Genomic DNA, 19,755 nt, shown 5'->3' with positions numbered 1-19,755 from the left:
TATCTAATACCCAAAAGATTGGGATTATATCATTAATTTACAAGAAAAATGACCCTTTGTCCCTGGATAACTACCGTCCAATAACTTTATTAAATATAGATGTGAAATTAATAACATATACTTTAGCACAAAGACTTAAAAAAATCTTACCATTAATAATCCATAGAGACCAAAATGGATACATAAAAAAATCGCTATATAGGATTCAATGTGCATCAAATTCAAGACATTATAGATTATTCTGAAAATTTTAATATTGAAGGAGCTATATTATTTATTGACTTTTCTAAAGCATTTGATTCACTGGAATGGGATTTTATGTTAGAATCATTAAAGAAATTTGGGTTTAATGAATCATTTCAGAAGTGGGTTAAAACCCTATATTATGACATAAAAGGATGTATTTTAAATAACGGGTGGATTTCAGAAACCCTTAACATTGAGCGCGGAATTTGACAAGGATGTCCTTTAAGCGCTTTATTGTTTGTTTTATCAGTTGAATTACTTGCTTGCAGAATAAGAGACTCTAATGATATAAAAAGTAAAATCACAAAAATACTGAACTCAGAGGAAAATCAATTCGGAAAGTCCATAATCACATGGCAAAATCAAATAACAAAACGCATCAAAAACGAATGGACAAGAACTGTCATATTCCTGACTTGGTACAGGCATTTTCAAATGTAGAAAATGGTGGATTGAACCTGGTTTTATAGCTAGCTAAACCAAAAAACCTAAAATAAAAGGAATACAAATCAAAATTGATAAAAAAAACTCATAGTCTAAAAATTTCACAATTAGCAGATGACACAACTCTTTTTTTAAAATCTAAAAATGAAATAAAGCATGCACTTAATATAATAGAAACCTTTGGATCGCTCTCTGGACTCAAACTCAATAGAAACTAAACAAAAGGTATATGGCTAGGTAAACTTAGACACTGCAAGGACAAATTCGAAAACATTAATTGGAAACATAACGTAAAAAGTCTTGGGATTTACTTTGGCTCTGACAAGAAAGAATGTCAAAAACTTAATGCAGAAAAACAGTTGGAAAAATCAGAAAAAATAATTAATGATTGGAAAAAAATGAAAATTAGCATGATTGGTAAAATCACTATCTTCAAAACACTTGGTATACCTAATATAACATATATTGCATCACTAATAAATCTGTGCAAAGAAACTATATCTAAGTTTAAGAAGATGATATATCATTTTTATGAGAGGGTGGTAGTGAGAAAGTTAAATGCTCAGTGCTAAGAAAAAATTATTTAGAAGGGGGGTTAAAAATGACAGATCTAGATTCTTACATTGAAGCAATGAAAATAAATTGGGTTAAAAGACTTACAGATGAAACTTGGGCAAACTTGAAAATTATTCCAACCTACTATTTCAGTGAGTTTGGGGGTAAAAACCTCATATTTAAAATGAATCTGGATTCTCATAAATCATTAGAGAACATAAAAAACCTGCCTACTTTTTACTTAGAAATCTTAAAATGCTGGATTAAAAATGGTGGCGGGGAGACAAAAAAAACTGAAAACTTTTTAGATATAAGGAAACAAGTTATATGGGGAAATCAATATATTAAGAATCAAGGCAAAAGTTTGTATTTTAAACATTGGATAGAAGAAGATATAATTTTTATTAACGACATAATCGACGATAAAGGAGAAATTTCTCAAAAAATTTTAGACAAACTTTAAAGGAAACAAAATTGGATAGCAGAAATATGTATTTTACGTAAAGCTATACCCAAATCTTGGAAAGAAAAATTAAAGAGTAAAACATCTACAAATACTAAAATTCATTTTCAACAAGATATAAAGATGAATAGTCATGGATTGTATTACAATCTGGACAAAATTTCATTCAAAGAAATATATAATATTTTAATTAAATCTAATAAAGAGCTCCCAGTAGGATTCTATGTATGGAAAAATCATTTCACTTTTGATAACGTTACTTATTTTATAAAGAAGAACCTTACTTTTACATTCTATTTTTTAAAAGACAATTGAATGAAAATGTTTAGATGGAAATTACTGCATAATATTACAGCAATTAATCATAATTTGCATCGTTGGAAAATATCTGATAATCCAAATTGTGTGATTTGTTCCAAATGTGATAACAATAATCACTTTTTCTTTGAATGTAAATGGGTAAAAAATTATTGGTCAATAATTTATGACATATTTATGTATTTTAATATAGATCAACATGTCTTCTGTCTTAAAAATCTTGTCCTTGAATATAAAATTGAAGATATTGAATATAATCCACTTAATCATGTCATAAAAATGATTTGTTTTTGTGATTTATAAATGTTTTAATTTATCAGCAAAGAGAACTAAATTTGTGAACCTGTTGTCAGTTCTAAAAAATGAAATTGAAACACAAATGTTAGATCATCCAGATAGTGTATTTTTGAGAAAATTTCAGAGGAAAATATCAAAACTTTGATTATATTTATTTTTTATGGGAACTAGACCTTATATAAATACTACAGTAATTAAATAACAAAGAATCTATCAAGTAATAATTTACAAATCAATCAAGATCAGGGGTCAATAGCTCCTTCTTTGATCTCTTCAATATACTTCATTCTGACTTACCTGAAATATTTAATTATTATAAGTTTAAAAGTTTACACATTTGATAAGTGACTTGATGATGGTAATAAATTACTTACCATTTCATGAAAGTAATTGTCAAGCCATGAGGTCAACCATGCTTGATCATTCTTGATCATTCTACTTTCGGTTAAACTAGTTTTATATAATCAAAACAAATGACAGGCAAAACTCCGGTTATTTGATGTTCTTTTTTCTGTTACTTTCTTATATGATTGTTTATATATAGGATCACTGAATAATATATATGTATTGTGTATTGCTCGTATGAATACTTTGTAAAATGCAACTAACACAAGATATAAATATAAGATATATTTTGCTAATCAAATCCTCTGGTTTCATTAGCAATAACAATACAGGGAGGAACCTTAGCGTCATTGTTGTAGCGCTAAGGGACATTGTTCACAAACAGTAGTGGAATAAAATATTTAAAGTTGAAAAAAAAAAAAAAAAAAGAAATATCTAAAACAATACAAACTGCATCAACCTTTTGTATTTGCTTTGTCAGAAAGAATATCCAGGGGAAGTGAAAATGTAGTTAACTTACAACTAGTACATCTTTAAAAGCTTTAGAAGACAAATGGTTTTAGTGCAGATTTTTTTTTTTTATAAAGTTAAATTTTAAGCAGTTTATTGATCTGCTTACTAGATTCACTGACAAGCTGACAAAGTATATAAGTTTGTCAGTGAAAGACAGAGTTTGTATCCATCAATAAACTCTGGAAAAAAGGTAATTTTATAGTTTGAAATTCCTTAAAAAAAAACATATAATATCCAGATAAAACGTTTCATCATTAATTTCAAAATTGGTTGGCCTGTGTATGACTAGTTTAAACATGTTTAATGTTTTGGTTTCTATAAATACTCTCTCCAGTGAAATAAGATTTGATATTATAACAACATTAGAATACTATTAAAAATATTATGTTCTGATATCCTTCAGAATAATAATTGAACTCTTTAATTCCAGGAAATTAAAGTATGGTTCCAATCCAGATTTTCAAAGGTATGTGAAAAGTTATATAGACAATAACTGTTTAGTGTCTTTAAATATCAGCTGTATTTGTACGAGGCTAGGAAGAAAGGTGTATGCGAGCTTTTAGCGAGCTATTACACCTGTTTCGAGCCGAGTATAAATACAGCTGATATTTAAAGACGCTAAACAGTTATTGTCTTTATCCTGCAATTAATTCTGTATATGTTTTGTGTTTTGAAAGACACAAAAACACATGTTTTGCATTTATTTTCTATTTGAAATCCCTTGAGGCCTGTGCAGTAATACGATACAGTAATCACACATTCAGCTGAAGACGGATTCGCAAAAAAAGAATCTTGAATGGTCAACAATAATACATCACTCAAAGTGAATAATTATCTATTTTAACATAACAACTAATTTCAGAAGTAAAAGAAATAACAAAACATTGTCCAATTTGAAACAGGAGTGTACGAGTTGTCCTACGCTTCAGACTCGACATTCACTAAACATGCATGTTGAAATTGATGTGGTTGTTTTTGTTACACAATCATACACATTCAAGTTTTGAAATCGATAGTTGTCATCGTAGAAAAGACTGCTGTTCATGTGTGTATGTTCTTTGGTGTGATTCTTATTGCTCTAAAGAAATGTTTGCAAACAAACAGAACATATAAAAGTAATCGTTAATTCGCAATGGATACATCAGTGGAATGTGACTGCAATACACATTCTGAGGTCATGCAGGTTCATACAATACTCAGTCCGGCAGTGGGCGGAGCTTTTAATCAATATCTGTATAGTATACAGATACAGCATAGCGATATCTGTAGGGCTGTATCTGTATAGTAGAACACCCAATTGCAGGATAAATATAAACAAATGAACAGGATAGATAGAAATGCAAATTTGAAATGGTATGTTTGAATATGTTTATGACAAGAAAAACATGTCTTTCTTTCACAGAAGTATATTCACTTTGACAAACCTCCCCAACAATTCCAAACTTAAGTTGTTGAATATTACATTGGCAATATCAGTTTTTCTCTCAGCATTAAAATTCTTTATTTGTTTAATAAAATCTGCTGTTTTGTATTGCTAGATGACGACAAATAAGCATCTCTTTTGTCTCCCATTGTTGTTAGAAACTGATGACATCATTGAGAAAAGTGTAAAAAATCAGTTATTTTGACTAGGGCAATTCTGCATATATGCAAAACCCATGTTTTAGTAAGAAATATATGATTAAATTTAAATTTTATGTTGGTTATGTAATTTTGTTAATATTATATTTTTATGTTTTTTCAGACATTGTTTAGTTGTTACTGTGCCAGTGAAGCAGGAATTATTTGAAAGATTACCTGACCCCCTGCGGAGAGGAAAAGACATAAACATTACACCTGTATTCTTCAATATTGGTATAAATGAGCAAGCTACTGTAGCTGAGAGGTAATTATACTCACTGAACTCAATGAAACAGTCATCTCTTTTAAAATTTAGATGGTTCATTATATATAAAAAAAATTTGAGGATTTTTTTTGACAGTTTGTTAATAAAGGAGCTTATGTTTATACTTTGTATGATAACAACATGAATATTGCACCTTTATTTTGAATTTGATCTCCTTCAGTAGTAGGCTAGAACTAGCTGGCTTCATGGTATCCCTCGAAGATATGAAAACAGACTGGTCAAATTTAACAAGTTATGTAAGACCAATGTACTTAATATTTTCTGCTAATATTCAGAAATTTACTGCTTTATTTTTGTTATTTCAAAAACTGTGACCAAAAAAATGAGAAAAAGTCATGTGTTAAATCTTGATAGCAATATTTTCATGCAGCATTTAAACACTTTTTCTAAAACTGTTGTATAACAATTTGAATAAGAAAATGGACACTGACATTTCTAAAACTACAGTATCTGTTACATGTATTTACCTAGAACAAATTACGATCTTAATACATTAAGCAAAACTTTTAAAATACTTCTTATATGACATTTATCTGTATTTTTCACTCTGCTGTTTCATTGTTTCAATTGCTTCTATGTAAATATTACATATATAATTTATATAATAATAAATGTAACACTTTGTAAGAGATATATCTTACACATATATGGTGTTATGCTGTCATTATAATTTTTAAATTATAATTTTTAAAGGCAGTGCTTTAAGGCCTGACTTTCAAGTCATGAGGTTCATCTTTCCTTACGCGACATCCATCAAAAATATGCTGGGGGGTCATTTGGACAGAAATAGATCCGGAAATGTTTAATTTTCTCCTCTTTTTTTTGTGGTATGAAATGGTTTTTGTTTCTTTCATTTACATTGGGAAATAAAGAAACGATCAGTGTGTATTGTTCGTTTTAAAAACTGCATACCTGCCAACTTTCACGATTTAGGCGTGTACTACACGATTTTGACCCTCTGTCCCGATTACACGATCGTGATTGTGAAAATAGCCAAAAAACACAATTTTAGTAAAATTTACACGAAAAATATTTTTGTTTCCGATTTTGAACTTTTGAAAGTTTTCCCAAGGGAGACAAATCGTGTCTGACAAATTTCATCCAATCAAAATTTAGTGATCACGCATTCACCAGTTGATTAATGTCGGCATAGTAAACAATCAAAGAATCGAAATTTTGAGTTGTTTTTTTTTTAAGCTTGGGTGTTAAATTTATAAAAATTGGAATCATGATGGGCGAGTTATCACTTTCAAAATAGTTCTGTCACCGCCTAAGAAAAAAAAGCGTGTTGCTTCGTGCAAATACTTAGAGAAATGGGAGAATGATGTCAAGTACAGGGGCTTGTTGTCTAAATTAACGACAACGTTAGGATTGTCACATGCCTTTTGTAAAGTTTGCAACAGAGACTTTAAAGTTGACCACGGTGGCCTTAATGATGTCTCCAAACATTCTAGTACTGCTTGTGATATTGATCTATATAATATATGAGGGTTTGGATGGGGTTAAATGATTAAAGAATAATGCCCTTAAAAAATGAAGATAAGAGAATAACGGGCAAAAAAAATGAAAATTGGAGAAATGCGTGGTCAAATTTTTTGAAGATTAGAGAAAAAAGAGGTTATTTTTTCGAAGATTAGAGAAAAAAGGGATGAAAATTAAATGTTTACAGAACAACAGACCCCCCCCCCCCCATCCAGACCCTCATATATTGTTGTTGTTTTTTTTTTGTTATTAAATTATTAAAATTATTACTTTTTTTTTTTATTTCTTGACAATGTATCAGACATAAAGTCATCTTACTGGTGTTTATCTCAACAAAAAGACTACAACAATCAAACAATTTAAAAAAAGATAGGTTATAATAGCATCTTCAACTATCACCCCCCCCAAAAAGAAGTATGTCAGACACTTTTAGGAGCCAAATCATCACACGAAAAAATGCCGCGAAAAATTCTACCCTCAAAAATGGTGCCGCGCTCAAAAACCCCCATGGCCATTTTCAAAAGTTGGCAGGTATGAAACTGTTTACTAATGTGTATTTTGCATTATAAGCAGTCAACCTGATTACAAACTATCATTATTTGAAAGGGATTGAATTCCGTGTGGAAAGAGGTCGGGTCAATTTCGAGTACTATCTGCGATCTAAAGATATTTTAAAATCATTTCAGTCGTTGATATTACAATTAAAAGTCGACTGAACATGAATTATATTGCATATTATACAATTTAAAGCATTTCTAGCCGTATGACATTATAGTTATTTCGGTCTCAGTTATATAACGTATGAAATTATCGTTCCTGAATCTGGGTCTCACTAATTAGAGACAAGAAGCATCAAAAAGTGATAAGAAGCGACAATAAAATTAATTTAGCGATAAGAAGCGTCAAGAAGACTATTTAGCGACGATACATAAATAAAAGAAATTTCATTGCAACAACTTATTCCCAATAGATATTTAAAAAAAAATGCATTATTTTTATTAAAGGGGGGGTTATAAAACAGTTTGTTATATATTACTTTGACAGATAAAAAAAAATATTTATAAACAAGAAAGGGATTGTCTAGTTTTTATTAGATATAAAGAATATGGTTTATGCAAACGCTCAAAATTGGAAATCAAAACAAAGATTTTCCAACTTCCTTTTAAAGAATTTTTTGAATCAAAACCATGCAATATCATTTCCTTTCTATTAAACAGTGAAATTCGTCGTTCTTCATGGGGACATATTTAATAGGTGTGGCTTCACACTATCACACCAAATAAGAATAGCCTCGTGAGAGAATAGCGATTCACTTGTCCCTTGTTAGTTATTGTCGGTTCGTCACTAAATTATTCTTCTTGTCGCTGTTTGTCGCTAAAATTCTTCTTGTCTCTTATTAGTGAGACCGGTCAGTTCTGTCCTTAACTTTCTGCACTGAAAAACAACCACACAATTAACGATGCCTAGCCCTTGTTGTTGTGTACCTGAGTGTCATTTAAGAGGAGGACATGCATTTCCAAATGACTTAATAAGAAGGAAAAGTTGAATCAAGGCCATGGCTCATACGTAGATTGTCAGGATGAAATCGTAGAGTCCATCTCAATGAGCTGTTGTTTGCAAGGCACATTTTACCGAAAAACGACTACGTTCAGGAACCTATTCATGGTAAAACTTTATTTTCTTTAAGAAATATATACTGTTATTTATATAATCGCCATGCAATTAAACCAAAGTCTGTTTGCAACCGCAGTTATTGTTTTAGAATAAAAAAAGGGGGGTTAATTCAAGACGTCATAATTTTTGGGATTACGATTCAATGTCATCTGTTTGACATTTTTTGGTGAATGCTACAATAATAAGGTTTTCCTACAAGAGGTATATCATACTGATAATTATTTTAGCATTAATTATGTTAATTTAGGATGTAATGACAGGATTTCATGAGCTATATGCCTCAGGCTTTCTTGAAAAATATCAATGACAATATAAACAGAAACAAAACATTGACATGAATGATGCTCTCTTCTATGTTATAGTTATATAGGGATATCGGGTCCATTCACCCTAATAACATGTTCGCCCTAGGTCCGTTCGCCCGTAGAGTCCGTTCGCCCTACTAAAATAATATTCAGGTCATTAAAGTTGGATAAACTTATTTAGATATTGATATGGTACCGTATATATTTTTGAAATTTAGGAAAACGTATGGAATTTTTTAAAAGTTTATGGCTTTTTAGCTCACCTGGCCGAAGGGCCAAGTGAGCTTTTCTCATCACTTTGCGTCCGTCGCCCTTCGTCGTCGTCGTTAACTTTTACAAAAATCTTTTCCTCTGAAACTACTTGGCCAAATTTAACCAAACTTGGCCACAATCATCATTGGGGTATCTAGTTTAAAAATTGTGTCTAGTGACCCGGCCAACCAACCAAGATGGCCGCCTTGGCTAAAAATAGAATGTAGGGTTAAAATGCAGTTTTTGGCTTATAACTCAAAAACCAAAGCATTTAGAGCAAATCTGACATGGGGTAAAACTGTTTATTAGGTCAAGATCTATCTGCCCTGAAATTTTCAGATGAATCAGACAACCCGTTGTTGGGTTGCTGCCCCTAGATTGGTAATTTTAAGGAAATTTTGCTGTTTTTGGTTATAATCTTGAATATTATTATTATAGATAGAGATAAACTGTAAACAGCAATAATGTTCAGAAAAGTAAGATTTACAAATAAGTCAACATGACCAAAATGGTCAGTTGACCCCTTTAGGAGTTATTGCCCCTTATAGTCAATTTTTAACCATTTTTCGTAAATCTTAGTAATCTTTTAGAAAAATCTTCTCCTCTGAAACTACTGGGCCAATTTAAACCAAACTTTGCCACAATCATCATTAGGGTATCTTGTTTAAAAAATATGTCTGGTAAGTCGGCCAACCAACCAAGATGGCCCCCATGGCTAAAAATAGAACATTGGGGTAAAATACAGTTTTTGGCTTATAAATCAAAAACCAAAGTATTTAGAGCAAATCTGACATGAAGTGAAATTGTTGATCAGGTAAACATCTATCTGCCCTGGAATTTTCAGATGAATCGTATAACCGGTTGTTAGGTTGCTGCCCCTGAATTGGTAATTTTTAGGAAATTTTGCTGTATTTTGTTATTATCTTGAATATTATTATAGATAGAGATAAACTGTAAACAGCAATAACGTACAGCAAAATAAGACCAAAAAATAAGTCAACATGACAAAAATGGTCAATTGACCCCCTAAGGATTTATTGCCCTTCATACTCAATTTTTAACAATTTTCATAAAATTTGTAGATTTTCACTAACAATTTCCGCTGAAACTACTGGTCCAAGTTCATTATAGATTGAGATAATTGTAAGCAGCAAGAATGTTTAGTAAAGTTAGATCTACAAACACATCACCATCACCAAAACACAATTTTGTTATGAATTCATCTGTGTCCTTTGTTTAATATTCACATAGACCTAATATTCACATAGACCAAGGTGAGCGACACAGGCTCTTTAAAGCCTCTAGTTTAGGATTGTTAATTGTTCAATGACATCGGGGCGAACAGGTACTAGGGGGAACATGAATGGGGTGAACGGACCCAGATTCTTATATAGGTATGTGTGTTGCACAAGTCTTTCACAAGTTTCAAAAAAGCTATTAAATGTTATAAAACTTTTTTCAGGGCACAAACCCACCTTAAAGAGACTTGTCTACTGCCATTCCCAGCCTATTTACATGCACCATTTGCAAGCAAGAGACTGAATGGTTTGCAAAATTAAAAATCAGGACGGTGTCCCATTAAACCAAAAGAACTAAACTGGATGAATATTGTAGGAGAAATCTAGAGGAAAGTTTTGATTTGCGAAATTGGTTTTCCTGAAAAGTCATTCATCCTGCAGAAAGGATTTATAACTGTCCACCACCAACTGTCGAGCTAATGTTGAGCTTCACAGATGGAATTACTCAAACACCATTAATGCCTATGTTTTCAGCACAGATTTTGCAAATCATGACACAGCTGTGCATTTTTTATACCTTTTAAGAGTAAAATAAATATATATTGTGTCATTTTAGAACTTGTATTTTGCCAAAGGATGCATAAATGAAAGTGGTGCAATTCATTTTGCTTTGATATATAGATTTGATTTACAATTGTTCGTGTTATTGTAATGCATATAAAAATAAAGAGATGTGGTACAATGTATATACATGATATTTAGTGAGTTTATCAAACTAAAGTGAATAAGAAATGGGTATAAGCAGTTACAGGTACTACTGTACATTCTCAAACAATGAGAAAAACTCATACCGTAAAGAGAATTTCATATTTACGAGTAAGTTTTGTTTTTGCGTTGAATAATTTTCTTCTATTCTCTTAATTGCAAATATGGGAAGTGGTTAAAATGCTAATGAGACAGCTATTATGCCGGCCACCAGATGTCATTGTTTCCTTAATTAAAAACTCCTTTTTCATTCATACCGGTAGATTACTTTATCATGTTTATACTGAAAAATAGTTTTGCTTGGAGTTAAAAACATACCTGCCAACTTTTCAAAATGCCCATTACGTGAAAGATAGTTCTTATAGTCCTACAAAACCTTCAAGGGGGCCTTCAAATATATTCTAATGTGTTTTTTTGGTCTCTTCTTTCTTTAACAAGCTCATAGCCATTGTTAACTTAATTGTTTTCTTTGAATAGTGGACAAAATTGCTCTTACAAAATTTCCGTTTGGGAGCCTCCATGAGTGAAATAGTGACAGTTGGCAGGTATGAAGAAAAAGCATGGTCATCAAAAGAGTTGACATGTTACTATGTACATTTACCATTATGTTACTTGATGTTCTTGCAATACACACAGTACGGAGACTAGTCAATCTTTGTGAACTATTTTTCATAGGATGGGAGTCATTGAATATGTGTATATAATCAATAATTAAAAATAGTCTATTTATATTAAAAAGCTTATATGTCTTAAAAATGCATTGCATGGCGAGGTACAGAAAATATACTGTAAACAGTAGACTATAGATATAGGTGAACTATTTTCAACAATCGACAAAAAATCAACACAAAACATGGAAATTGAGCACGTGTTTAACATGTAAATTTAGATAATAGTTTATTTTAAGGACATCCATGCGTATTGTGATCACCGGATTTTTACGGGATGGGTCACACTGAGGTCACTTTGCATACGGAAAATATGTTGGGAGAATTGCTTCCTGGAAGAAAACAATTAAAATAAAGTAAACTTCTTCTAAATATGAATAAATTAAAGAATTTTCTTCAGAAAAAAGTATATGTACATAACTTTTATAATGAAAACTATCCATTGAGTTATAAAAAAACCTATGCATTATTTTTTTTGATTTGAGGTTTCTTATGACTTTAACTTTAGTCTGGTTTTTTTTAACAAACTTTTCAGAACCTCTTTGTATTATTATATAACTCGGAGTCTCCCCATGCTAAAAGCATGACAAGCTTGTGTATAGTAAGTTAACTTATATAATAATATGAAATCAATAATCAAAACTATAAAGTGATGACCATTTTCATTGATGTCCTTTTAATATTCAAATCAGTATAGTCACATGATACAAATAAACAAACATTAAAAGCACATGCATGTTGTTTTTGTTTTGTTTAGAAGGCTGTTACACTACTTATACTTACTCCAGCAGGTAATCAACAATCCAAAAAATAAAATTAACATTTAGACCTAATGGGAAACTTTTTTAATTATTGACCAAAAATTATGGAATTAATAGTCAGAGTTCGTATGTATCATATATTAACATTCATCAAGGAATAAAATATAAATTAATACAAATGAACTTTTAAGAATTCTTTTCTGCAAATACATGGAAGTCAAATGGACAATAACCACCAAATTAATGAGGGCTAGTAGTTCATTGTAGATTAGAATAACATATCTGCTATTTTTAGATTGATGTTATGCAATCCATTGTTATGAAACACCAAATGAAATGTGAGCTAGTAGTTCATTGTAGATTAGAATAACATATCTGCTATTTTTAGATTGATGTTATGCAATCCATTGTTATGAAGTAATTATGTGCTAATACTGATATATCTCTCAAATTTACCTTCACACGTAATTTAAAGAACCCAATTGACAACCTTATATAAGCTGAAAACAGAGTAATTTGTATGATATATAACAGTTAATAGATGGGCAAATTATACAATGAAATAGTTGTGGTTTGTTTTATCAACCTAGCAGAGTTATTGCGTTCATCGTCGATGCTTAATCAGTCTCTTACCAATGAAGTCGAAGGGGACTTTAGTTTGCATTTGGGTCCGTCTGTCCAATGGTCAGTCAGTCTGGCATATCAGTTTTCCACACTTTTTTTTTCTTGCTTGAGGATGCTGATTTAATATTCAGAGAAAGCTGATAAAGTTATCCAACAATAGACTTATCTCTGATGCTGCCAAGTATCAGGAATTTTTTCACCTTATTTCAGTCATTTTGAGAGAACTTAAAAGTTGGTGCCCTCTTTCAAAAAAAAGACTGTAAATAATTGCTGTACTGAGTATCACATTGCTATGAACGAACTTGTTTAAACTGTTGCATTGCATTTTCTTCATGAACTATCTTACTGTTTACCTAACATTGTTCAAAGCAGTTGAATGAAGGATTTTTGTACATTATTTCAGAATGATTTTTTATGTTTTTAGATTTGGTGACACATCATTACAAGAGAAGATAAACTTTGATAATTATGGGATATTGTACAGATATATAGAGAAATATCAGGTTAAAATAGGAGACCCAGGTATATATTGTTAAACAAAGTTTAGTGATATAGGACAAATAGATATATATACATATAAATATTCATATAATCTAACACTGCATCAAGTGTGATATCATATTTCTCCAATCAAGTCCTTTCAATTTTCAAATTTTAAACCAAGCTAATTATTTGTGGGTTATGTTTCTGCTAGCACAATGAGTTGGGTTACAGAGGTTGAGATTGGAATTATTCCAAACCTCTCTTACATCATCCTGTCAGAATATGCCTAGCTAATTTTAACTAAACTTTGTAGGAATGAAAATTGTAGATTGTGTAAAAATGGTCATCACAATGGTTTCTGATCAAACAAAAAACTTTTAGTGCCCTTAGATACAATCTCTAATTCTGATTGACCAGTTTTCCCAACAATTTTCTCAACTGTGAGGTGAAATGTTGAGAGGAGGCTTGCGTGAGGGGACTAAGTAAACAACCTCTTCAGAAATAAGATTTGGTAGGTAAGGGGTTCAGGCTCTTAGGAGCATCTAGTTAACGCGCATCTGGCGTACCAAATTATAATCCTGGTACCTTTGATAACTATTGATATATGTTTTTTCCAAAGCATAATATAAGATATAGAAAAGACTTTATGTTCACCTAAACAAGTGACTGATTTTCTGTCAAACTCTCTTAGAGTCTTAATGGCATTATGCACTAGTAATTTTATTTTTTCTCCAGATAATGGTAAAACAGGCCTAGGTACAGTTGGAGATTTAATGCAAAGATTACAGTATCAAGTGATGGCAAAGAAAAGTAAAAATACCGAGGTTTTAAAACTGGCTTCAGAGGTATGCATTCTTGTGCATCAATAATGCTTATAAGAATTTTAAGCTAATCAATTTATTTGTCAAAAGGAGGTATTTCCATTGACTTATTTTAATACCAGTTTTAATTTGGTTTTTTTCACAAAATAATTTAGATGGGAATATGTTTGGAACAAATGGTTTCCTGACAAAAGAAAATTTGATTTAGCTAACTGGTGGTATTAAACATGAAGTCAATGTATTATATGTCCTAGAATAATGATAAAAAGACAATTGAGGTTTTAGATGGGGACATTTTTTATTATGACTTGTTACTGTGTTAATGGAGAACTTGTAATCCTTAAACATTTGAATTCAAAGAATTTTTAAAGTATTTAAAAAAAACTAAACTTAAGGGAGTTTGCTTCTCAGTTTCAAAATAATTAACTTTTCAAAACAGTAGTTTATATTGATAATAATAATAATAATAATGATATTAATAAATTCTTTATTTAAAGAGGGTAAACACAGTTAGTTAGAATAACTAATCTTCCCTGAGGCCCTCAAATAGGGGATTTATAAAGGAATTAAACAAAAAAAAAATCTATTAGTCAATTTGCTTGTTTTTGAGATATTAGCCATTGAAATTTTGGCAGGAAAATATTCTCTTTTGACTTTTCATAGCTTATCATTGACACGTTTAAGTTCTATAAGACTTTTACAGATGGTTTTATCATTATACATGTAAAAGATTTATAAAAAGAAGAATGGGGGTCAATGGGCAAATTGTTTTTAAAGCATTCAAATGAATAAAACCAGAGGATTCTGAAAATCTGACAAAAATCCCCAAACATGACAAGCAATTTCCTTAACTGATAAAGGATTTCTATATTATGGCTCATATAAACAGTACAATCAGCCAACTAGGCCTACTGGGTCTTACTGATATTTTAATGGCTCACCTAGGGGCATTATGTTTTCTTGTCTGCATCCAATTCATCCATCCATACAATTGTTCCTCCATCTGTGCTGCTTCAAGATTTTGGTCACGGTAGTTTTTGTCGAGCCTGCCGCTTTTGTCACAGAAAGCTCCACATAGGGATAGTTATCCGGCGGCGGCAGCGTTACCTAACTTCCTAAAAGCTTTAGATCTTAGAAGGTGGAAGACCTGGATGCTTCATACTTTGTATATGGATGCCTCCGGATACAAAGTTTCCCTCAGTCACATGTCCAATGTCCTTGACCTCATTTTCATGGTTCAGGGAATACTTGAAAAAAAGTTGAGATTTTTTGTAACGTTAAATTCTCTCTTATTATAAGTAATAGGATAACTATACGTGGTATGTGCGTACCTTTCAAGGTCCTCATGCCCATCAGACAGTTTTCACTTGTCATCGACCTCATTTCATGGATCAGTGAACAAGGTTAAGTTTTGGTGGTCACGTCTATATCTCAGATACTATAAGCAATAGGTCTAGTATATTTGGTGTATGGAAGCACTGTAAGATATACATGTCCAACTGGCAGGTGTCATCTGACCGTGACCTCATTTTCATGGTTCAGTGGTTATAGTTTAGTTTTTGTGTTTTGGTCTGTTTTTCTTATACTGTATGCAATAGGTCTACTATATTTGGTGTATGAAATGATTGTAAGGTGTACATGTCTAGTTGGCAGGTTTCAACTGACATTGACCTCATTTTCATGGTTCAGTGGTCAAAGTTGAGTTTTGGTCTTTTTTTCTAATACTATATGCAATAGGTCACCTTTATTTGGTATATGGAAATATTTTATGATCGATATGTCAGTGGCACAGGTTTTTTTTTTTAACCCTGATCTCATTTTCATGGATCATTGCTCAGTGTTAAGTTTTTGTGTTTTGGTCTGTTTTTCTTAAACTATAAGCAATAGGTCAACTATATTTGTTGTATGGAAGAATTGTTAGCTGTTAATGCCTGTCTGGCATGGTTCATCTGACCTTGACCTCATTTTCATGGTTCATTGGTTTAGTTTTCTTTGTTAATGTTAAGTTTATGTGACAGTTGTTATGAAGCTTTATATTTAGGACTTTCAACATAATAATATCAATGATTAGTAAAAAAGGCATGACATTTCAGTGTGTGCACTCTTGTTGATGACGTTGAAGTATAATCAAAATCTTAGAATACATGTTCCCTATGATATGATCTTTCTAATTTTAAAGCCAAATAAGAGCTTTGCCCCCAATTTCAAGGTCCACTGAACATTGAAAATGATAGTGCGAGTGGGGCATCCATGTACTATGCCTATGGACACATTCTTGTTCTTCATCTAAATTGTGTGCAGGTTTTGATGTGATTAGAAGTGATTATTGAGTTTTTTATGTGCTACTTTAATTTATGAGCTTAAGAATTCTTGTTGGAATTTTACCACAAACCCATTGGTATATACTCCACAAAGTTCAAAATTCTTGTTCTTGAATTATATATGACTGATTAAAATTGTATACTGGTATGTCACAGTGTGAATTCATTGCATAGAGGCATGAACATTTGCACTTAACAGACTTAATACAATTACTGATTTGACTACAATTTTAAGGTTATTTCTTTTAGTAAAAGCAAGCACCAATGTACGGTTTGTTATTCCAAAAAGATGAAGAAACGAGTAGGACAGAGAACACTTTAATTTAGAAGTGCATTTCTGTTAGACAATAAATCCAAATTTAAACAAGAACTATCTTTAAAAAAGATATCCGACGTATTTAAATTTGAGTATATGTTTAAAACTATCATTTCGATAACCTTCAGAAGCACAATGACTTAATGATTCAGGTCCTCTTTAATTAAATCTCCATCTGAATGTTACTACAAGAAGGCGATTGCAATGCACTGAAAACCTGCATAGTTTGACACAATTTGTCCTTGGTGGCAACGCCCGTTCACTACCTTCATCTTGTGAACAACAATGCTCTAACTATCTAAAAATCAATGAATTACCAACAAAAGAACGTTACAAATTGTTTTGTGAATATTCCGATTATATTTAAATAAGTGATTTACCATTTAAATAACATTTTCTCTGTTTGTGTTCAGTATTCTTGGTCCTCTTATCTTTCTGTTTACATTCACCAAAACCCCGCGGAAATCTCACACAAGGGCGTAGCTAGGTATTCAGTCAACTGTAGGCACCAATCGGCAGAAGAATCGTAGCAGGGTTCACGGAAAACGGTTTTTAGCGTTTTAGCTGCAAAATTTTATGTCCAAAAATATTAAATTTACTGGTTATTTAATCATGAAAATTATAATATACATGATGAAAAGTTCGAAGAATTATGAATAATTTACTGTAACATCTGACTGGTGAATTAAATAATGCAGTACAATCTGAAATATAAAAAAAATATATTTCACAATATGCATTGCCCAGCATAGATCAGCGTATCCCTTTAATTAAGCTTACACCCTGTTTGTTATTTTCATATCTATTCCGTTCTGACTGATATATACGTTTAACTTAATTTATAGTACATATTGACGATCCTTCATTAAAAAAAATAGGCACGTCGTAAACACTGATATTGCTAAATAATCAAACTATACTTTTGGCTAGACAAAAACCATCAATCTTTTAATTCTTAAACCTTCACCCAAGCCACTCTAACACATACACACATAGTCGATGCCTACTCCAAAAGTTCTGTTCTGTGCATACAGTCTATCATAACAAAATGCAAGAAATTTATATGTCTTTACATCCTCTACTGTAAAATCCCTAACTGCTTAGAAATTTGAATAATTTTGGTCATTACACGCAGATCTGAGAGTACTCAAATTACTGCAAGCTAGTTGATTGATTGATTTCTAAACATCCAGTGTCAAATATTTATGCAAATTCAGGACAATTTTTTTTACAATAAATGCAACAGGGAGCTAGGTCCTGTAATAGGTGCCGTACAGAACGAAGGTCTGGAAATTTGAAAATGGCATGCATTGGAAAATGATTGATAACTTGGATAGGAGCAGAAATTTTGTCTTTCAGTAGACGAACTAATAACTCCTCAAAGAGTGGCATTCTCTCTACAACTAGGCATCGGATTTAATGTCCCCATTCTGACCAGACGTGACTGCGTATTTATACATCCTGCAAAGTGCTGAGCAAAACAGGACGACCAACATTGGCAAAGGTTTGATTGTAGGTCGGGTGAAGACAAAGTGGAAAGCTAGTTGAAAACTAACAACAACTAATTAAAAAACTCATGTGTCTAAGTTTTGGTTCATTCAAGTTTTTGTTGATAGAAGTGAAATGATCAGTACCAAAGTTCTAGTTTATAGTTTCTATATAAGGTAAAATCATATAAAAAAACATTCAATTCTATCCAATATTCCATTCACTAAGGACGAGAGACTAGTGTACACCTGACATTCGATAATTAAAGAGTTTTGACAACTTCACTGGAATTTATCTACAGATAACGTTGTTTATTATTTTTTTTACAAAAAAAAATATTTGTGAAAAAATTATGTGTAGGCACGTGCCTAAAGTGCCTAATGGCAGCTACGCCCCTGTCACATGCGTAGGTGCGTTCTAAAAGTCATGTACGTTCGTACAACAAAGTTTACATTAAAAATTATATAATTGTCCCGAATAAACAACTGTCATGGATGGAAAGAGCTATTGGAGAAACAATTATTTTAATAAAAATATAAATCTTTGTAAGATCTAGTTCAAATACTTATAGTTTTTCACTTGCTTTCCATCACGATATAATTAACGAGACGTTTTTTCCAACACAACCAAATCACCCACCATAACAGCATTTTGTCCAATCACAGAAAGGATTTTCGAACATGCGTATTCTGTTGTCATAGTTTATTGTCCTTAAGTTCAAAGGGCACAAAGCGAAACTATATCGACTACATCGGAAAAATCGCACCTGCTCTATCTGAAAAAGATTTTTACAAATTTTGTCCCTAGTGTGAACAGAGTATAACTTGCCAATTTTTTTCATATACTTTCCTAATTTATTTCTTGATATTTTATGAATGAAATATTAAGTAAGGGGACTAAATTGGTAGACAATTGTGTTTTCAAACCAATACTCTGAAAATAGTTTACTTTCCCGAAATGTAATCATGTTATTATGCCCCACCTACGATAGTAAAGGGGCATTATGTTTTCTGGTCTGTGCCTTCATTCGTCTGTCCGTTCGTTCGTTCGTGTGTCTGTTCATCCCGCTTCAGGTTGAAGTTTTTGGTCAAGGTAGTTTTTGATGAAGTTGAAGTCCAATCAACTTGAAACTTAGTACACATGTTCCCCATGATATGATCTTTCTAATTTTGATGATAAATTAAAGTTTTGATCCCAATTTCACGGTCCTCTGAACAAAGAAAAAGATTGTGTGAAGCTCAGGATAAAGTTTTGTTTAAAGTTTTTTGGTCAAGGTAGTTTTTGATGAAGTTGAAGTCCAATCAACTTGAAACTTGGAACACATGTTCCCTATTATATGATCTTTCTAATTTTAATGCCAAATTAAAGTATTGACCCAAATTTCACGGTCCACTGAACATGTAAAATGATAGTGTGAGTGTGGCATCGGTGTACTATGTACACATTCTTGTTTTATTTTTAATTTTGGCA

At 31.6% G+C, this 19,755-nt stretch overlaps 1 protein-coding gene across 13 annotated transcripts in view; it reads left to right on the top strand.

Annotated features, from left to right (window-relative positions):
- The window catches only part of LOC143084924 (inositol polyphosphate-4-phosphatase type I A-like), an 83,979-nt gene that overhangs the window by 50,545 nt on the left and 13,679 nt on the right, over nt 1–19,755 (top strand). For 12 of the 13 annotated variants that reach the window (XM_076260993.1, XM_076261005.1, XM_076261002.1 and 9 more), the window contains 4 exons: nt 3,612–3,647; nt 4,926–5,066; nt 13,281–13,378; nt 14,075–14,184. In XM_076260993.1, the coding sequence (XP_076117108.1) occupies nt 3,612–3,647; nt 4,926–5,066; nt 13,281–13,378; nt 14,075–14,184 (385 nt within the window). Of the gene's footprint in view, nt 1–3,611; nt 3,648–4,925; nt 5,067–10,262; nt 10,789–13,280; nt 13,379–14,074; nt 14,185–19,755 lie in introns of those variants that run through there. The other variant, XM_076261004.1, reaches the window with a different exon arrangement.

The sequence above is a fragment of the Mytilus galloprovincialis genome, chromosome 8 (genome assembly GCF_965363235.1).
Source record: "Mytilus galloprovincialis chromosome 8, xbMytGall1.hap1.1, whole genome shotgun sequence".
NCBI lineage: Eukaryota > Metazoa > Mollusca > Bivalvia > Mytilida > Mytilidae > Mytilus > Mytilus galloprovincialis.
Note: the sequence above shows the minus strand (reverse complement) of the source record. Positions and strands in the feature narration are given on the sequence as shown.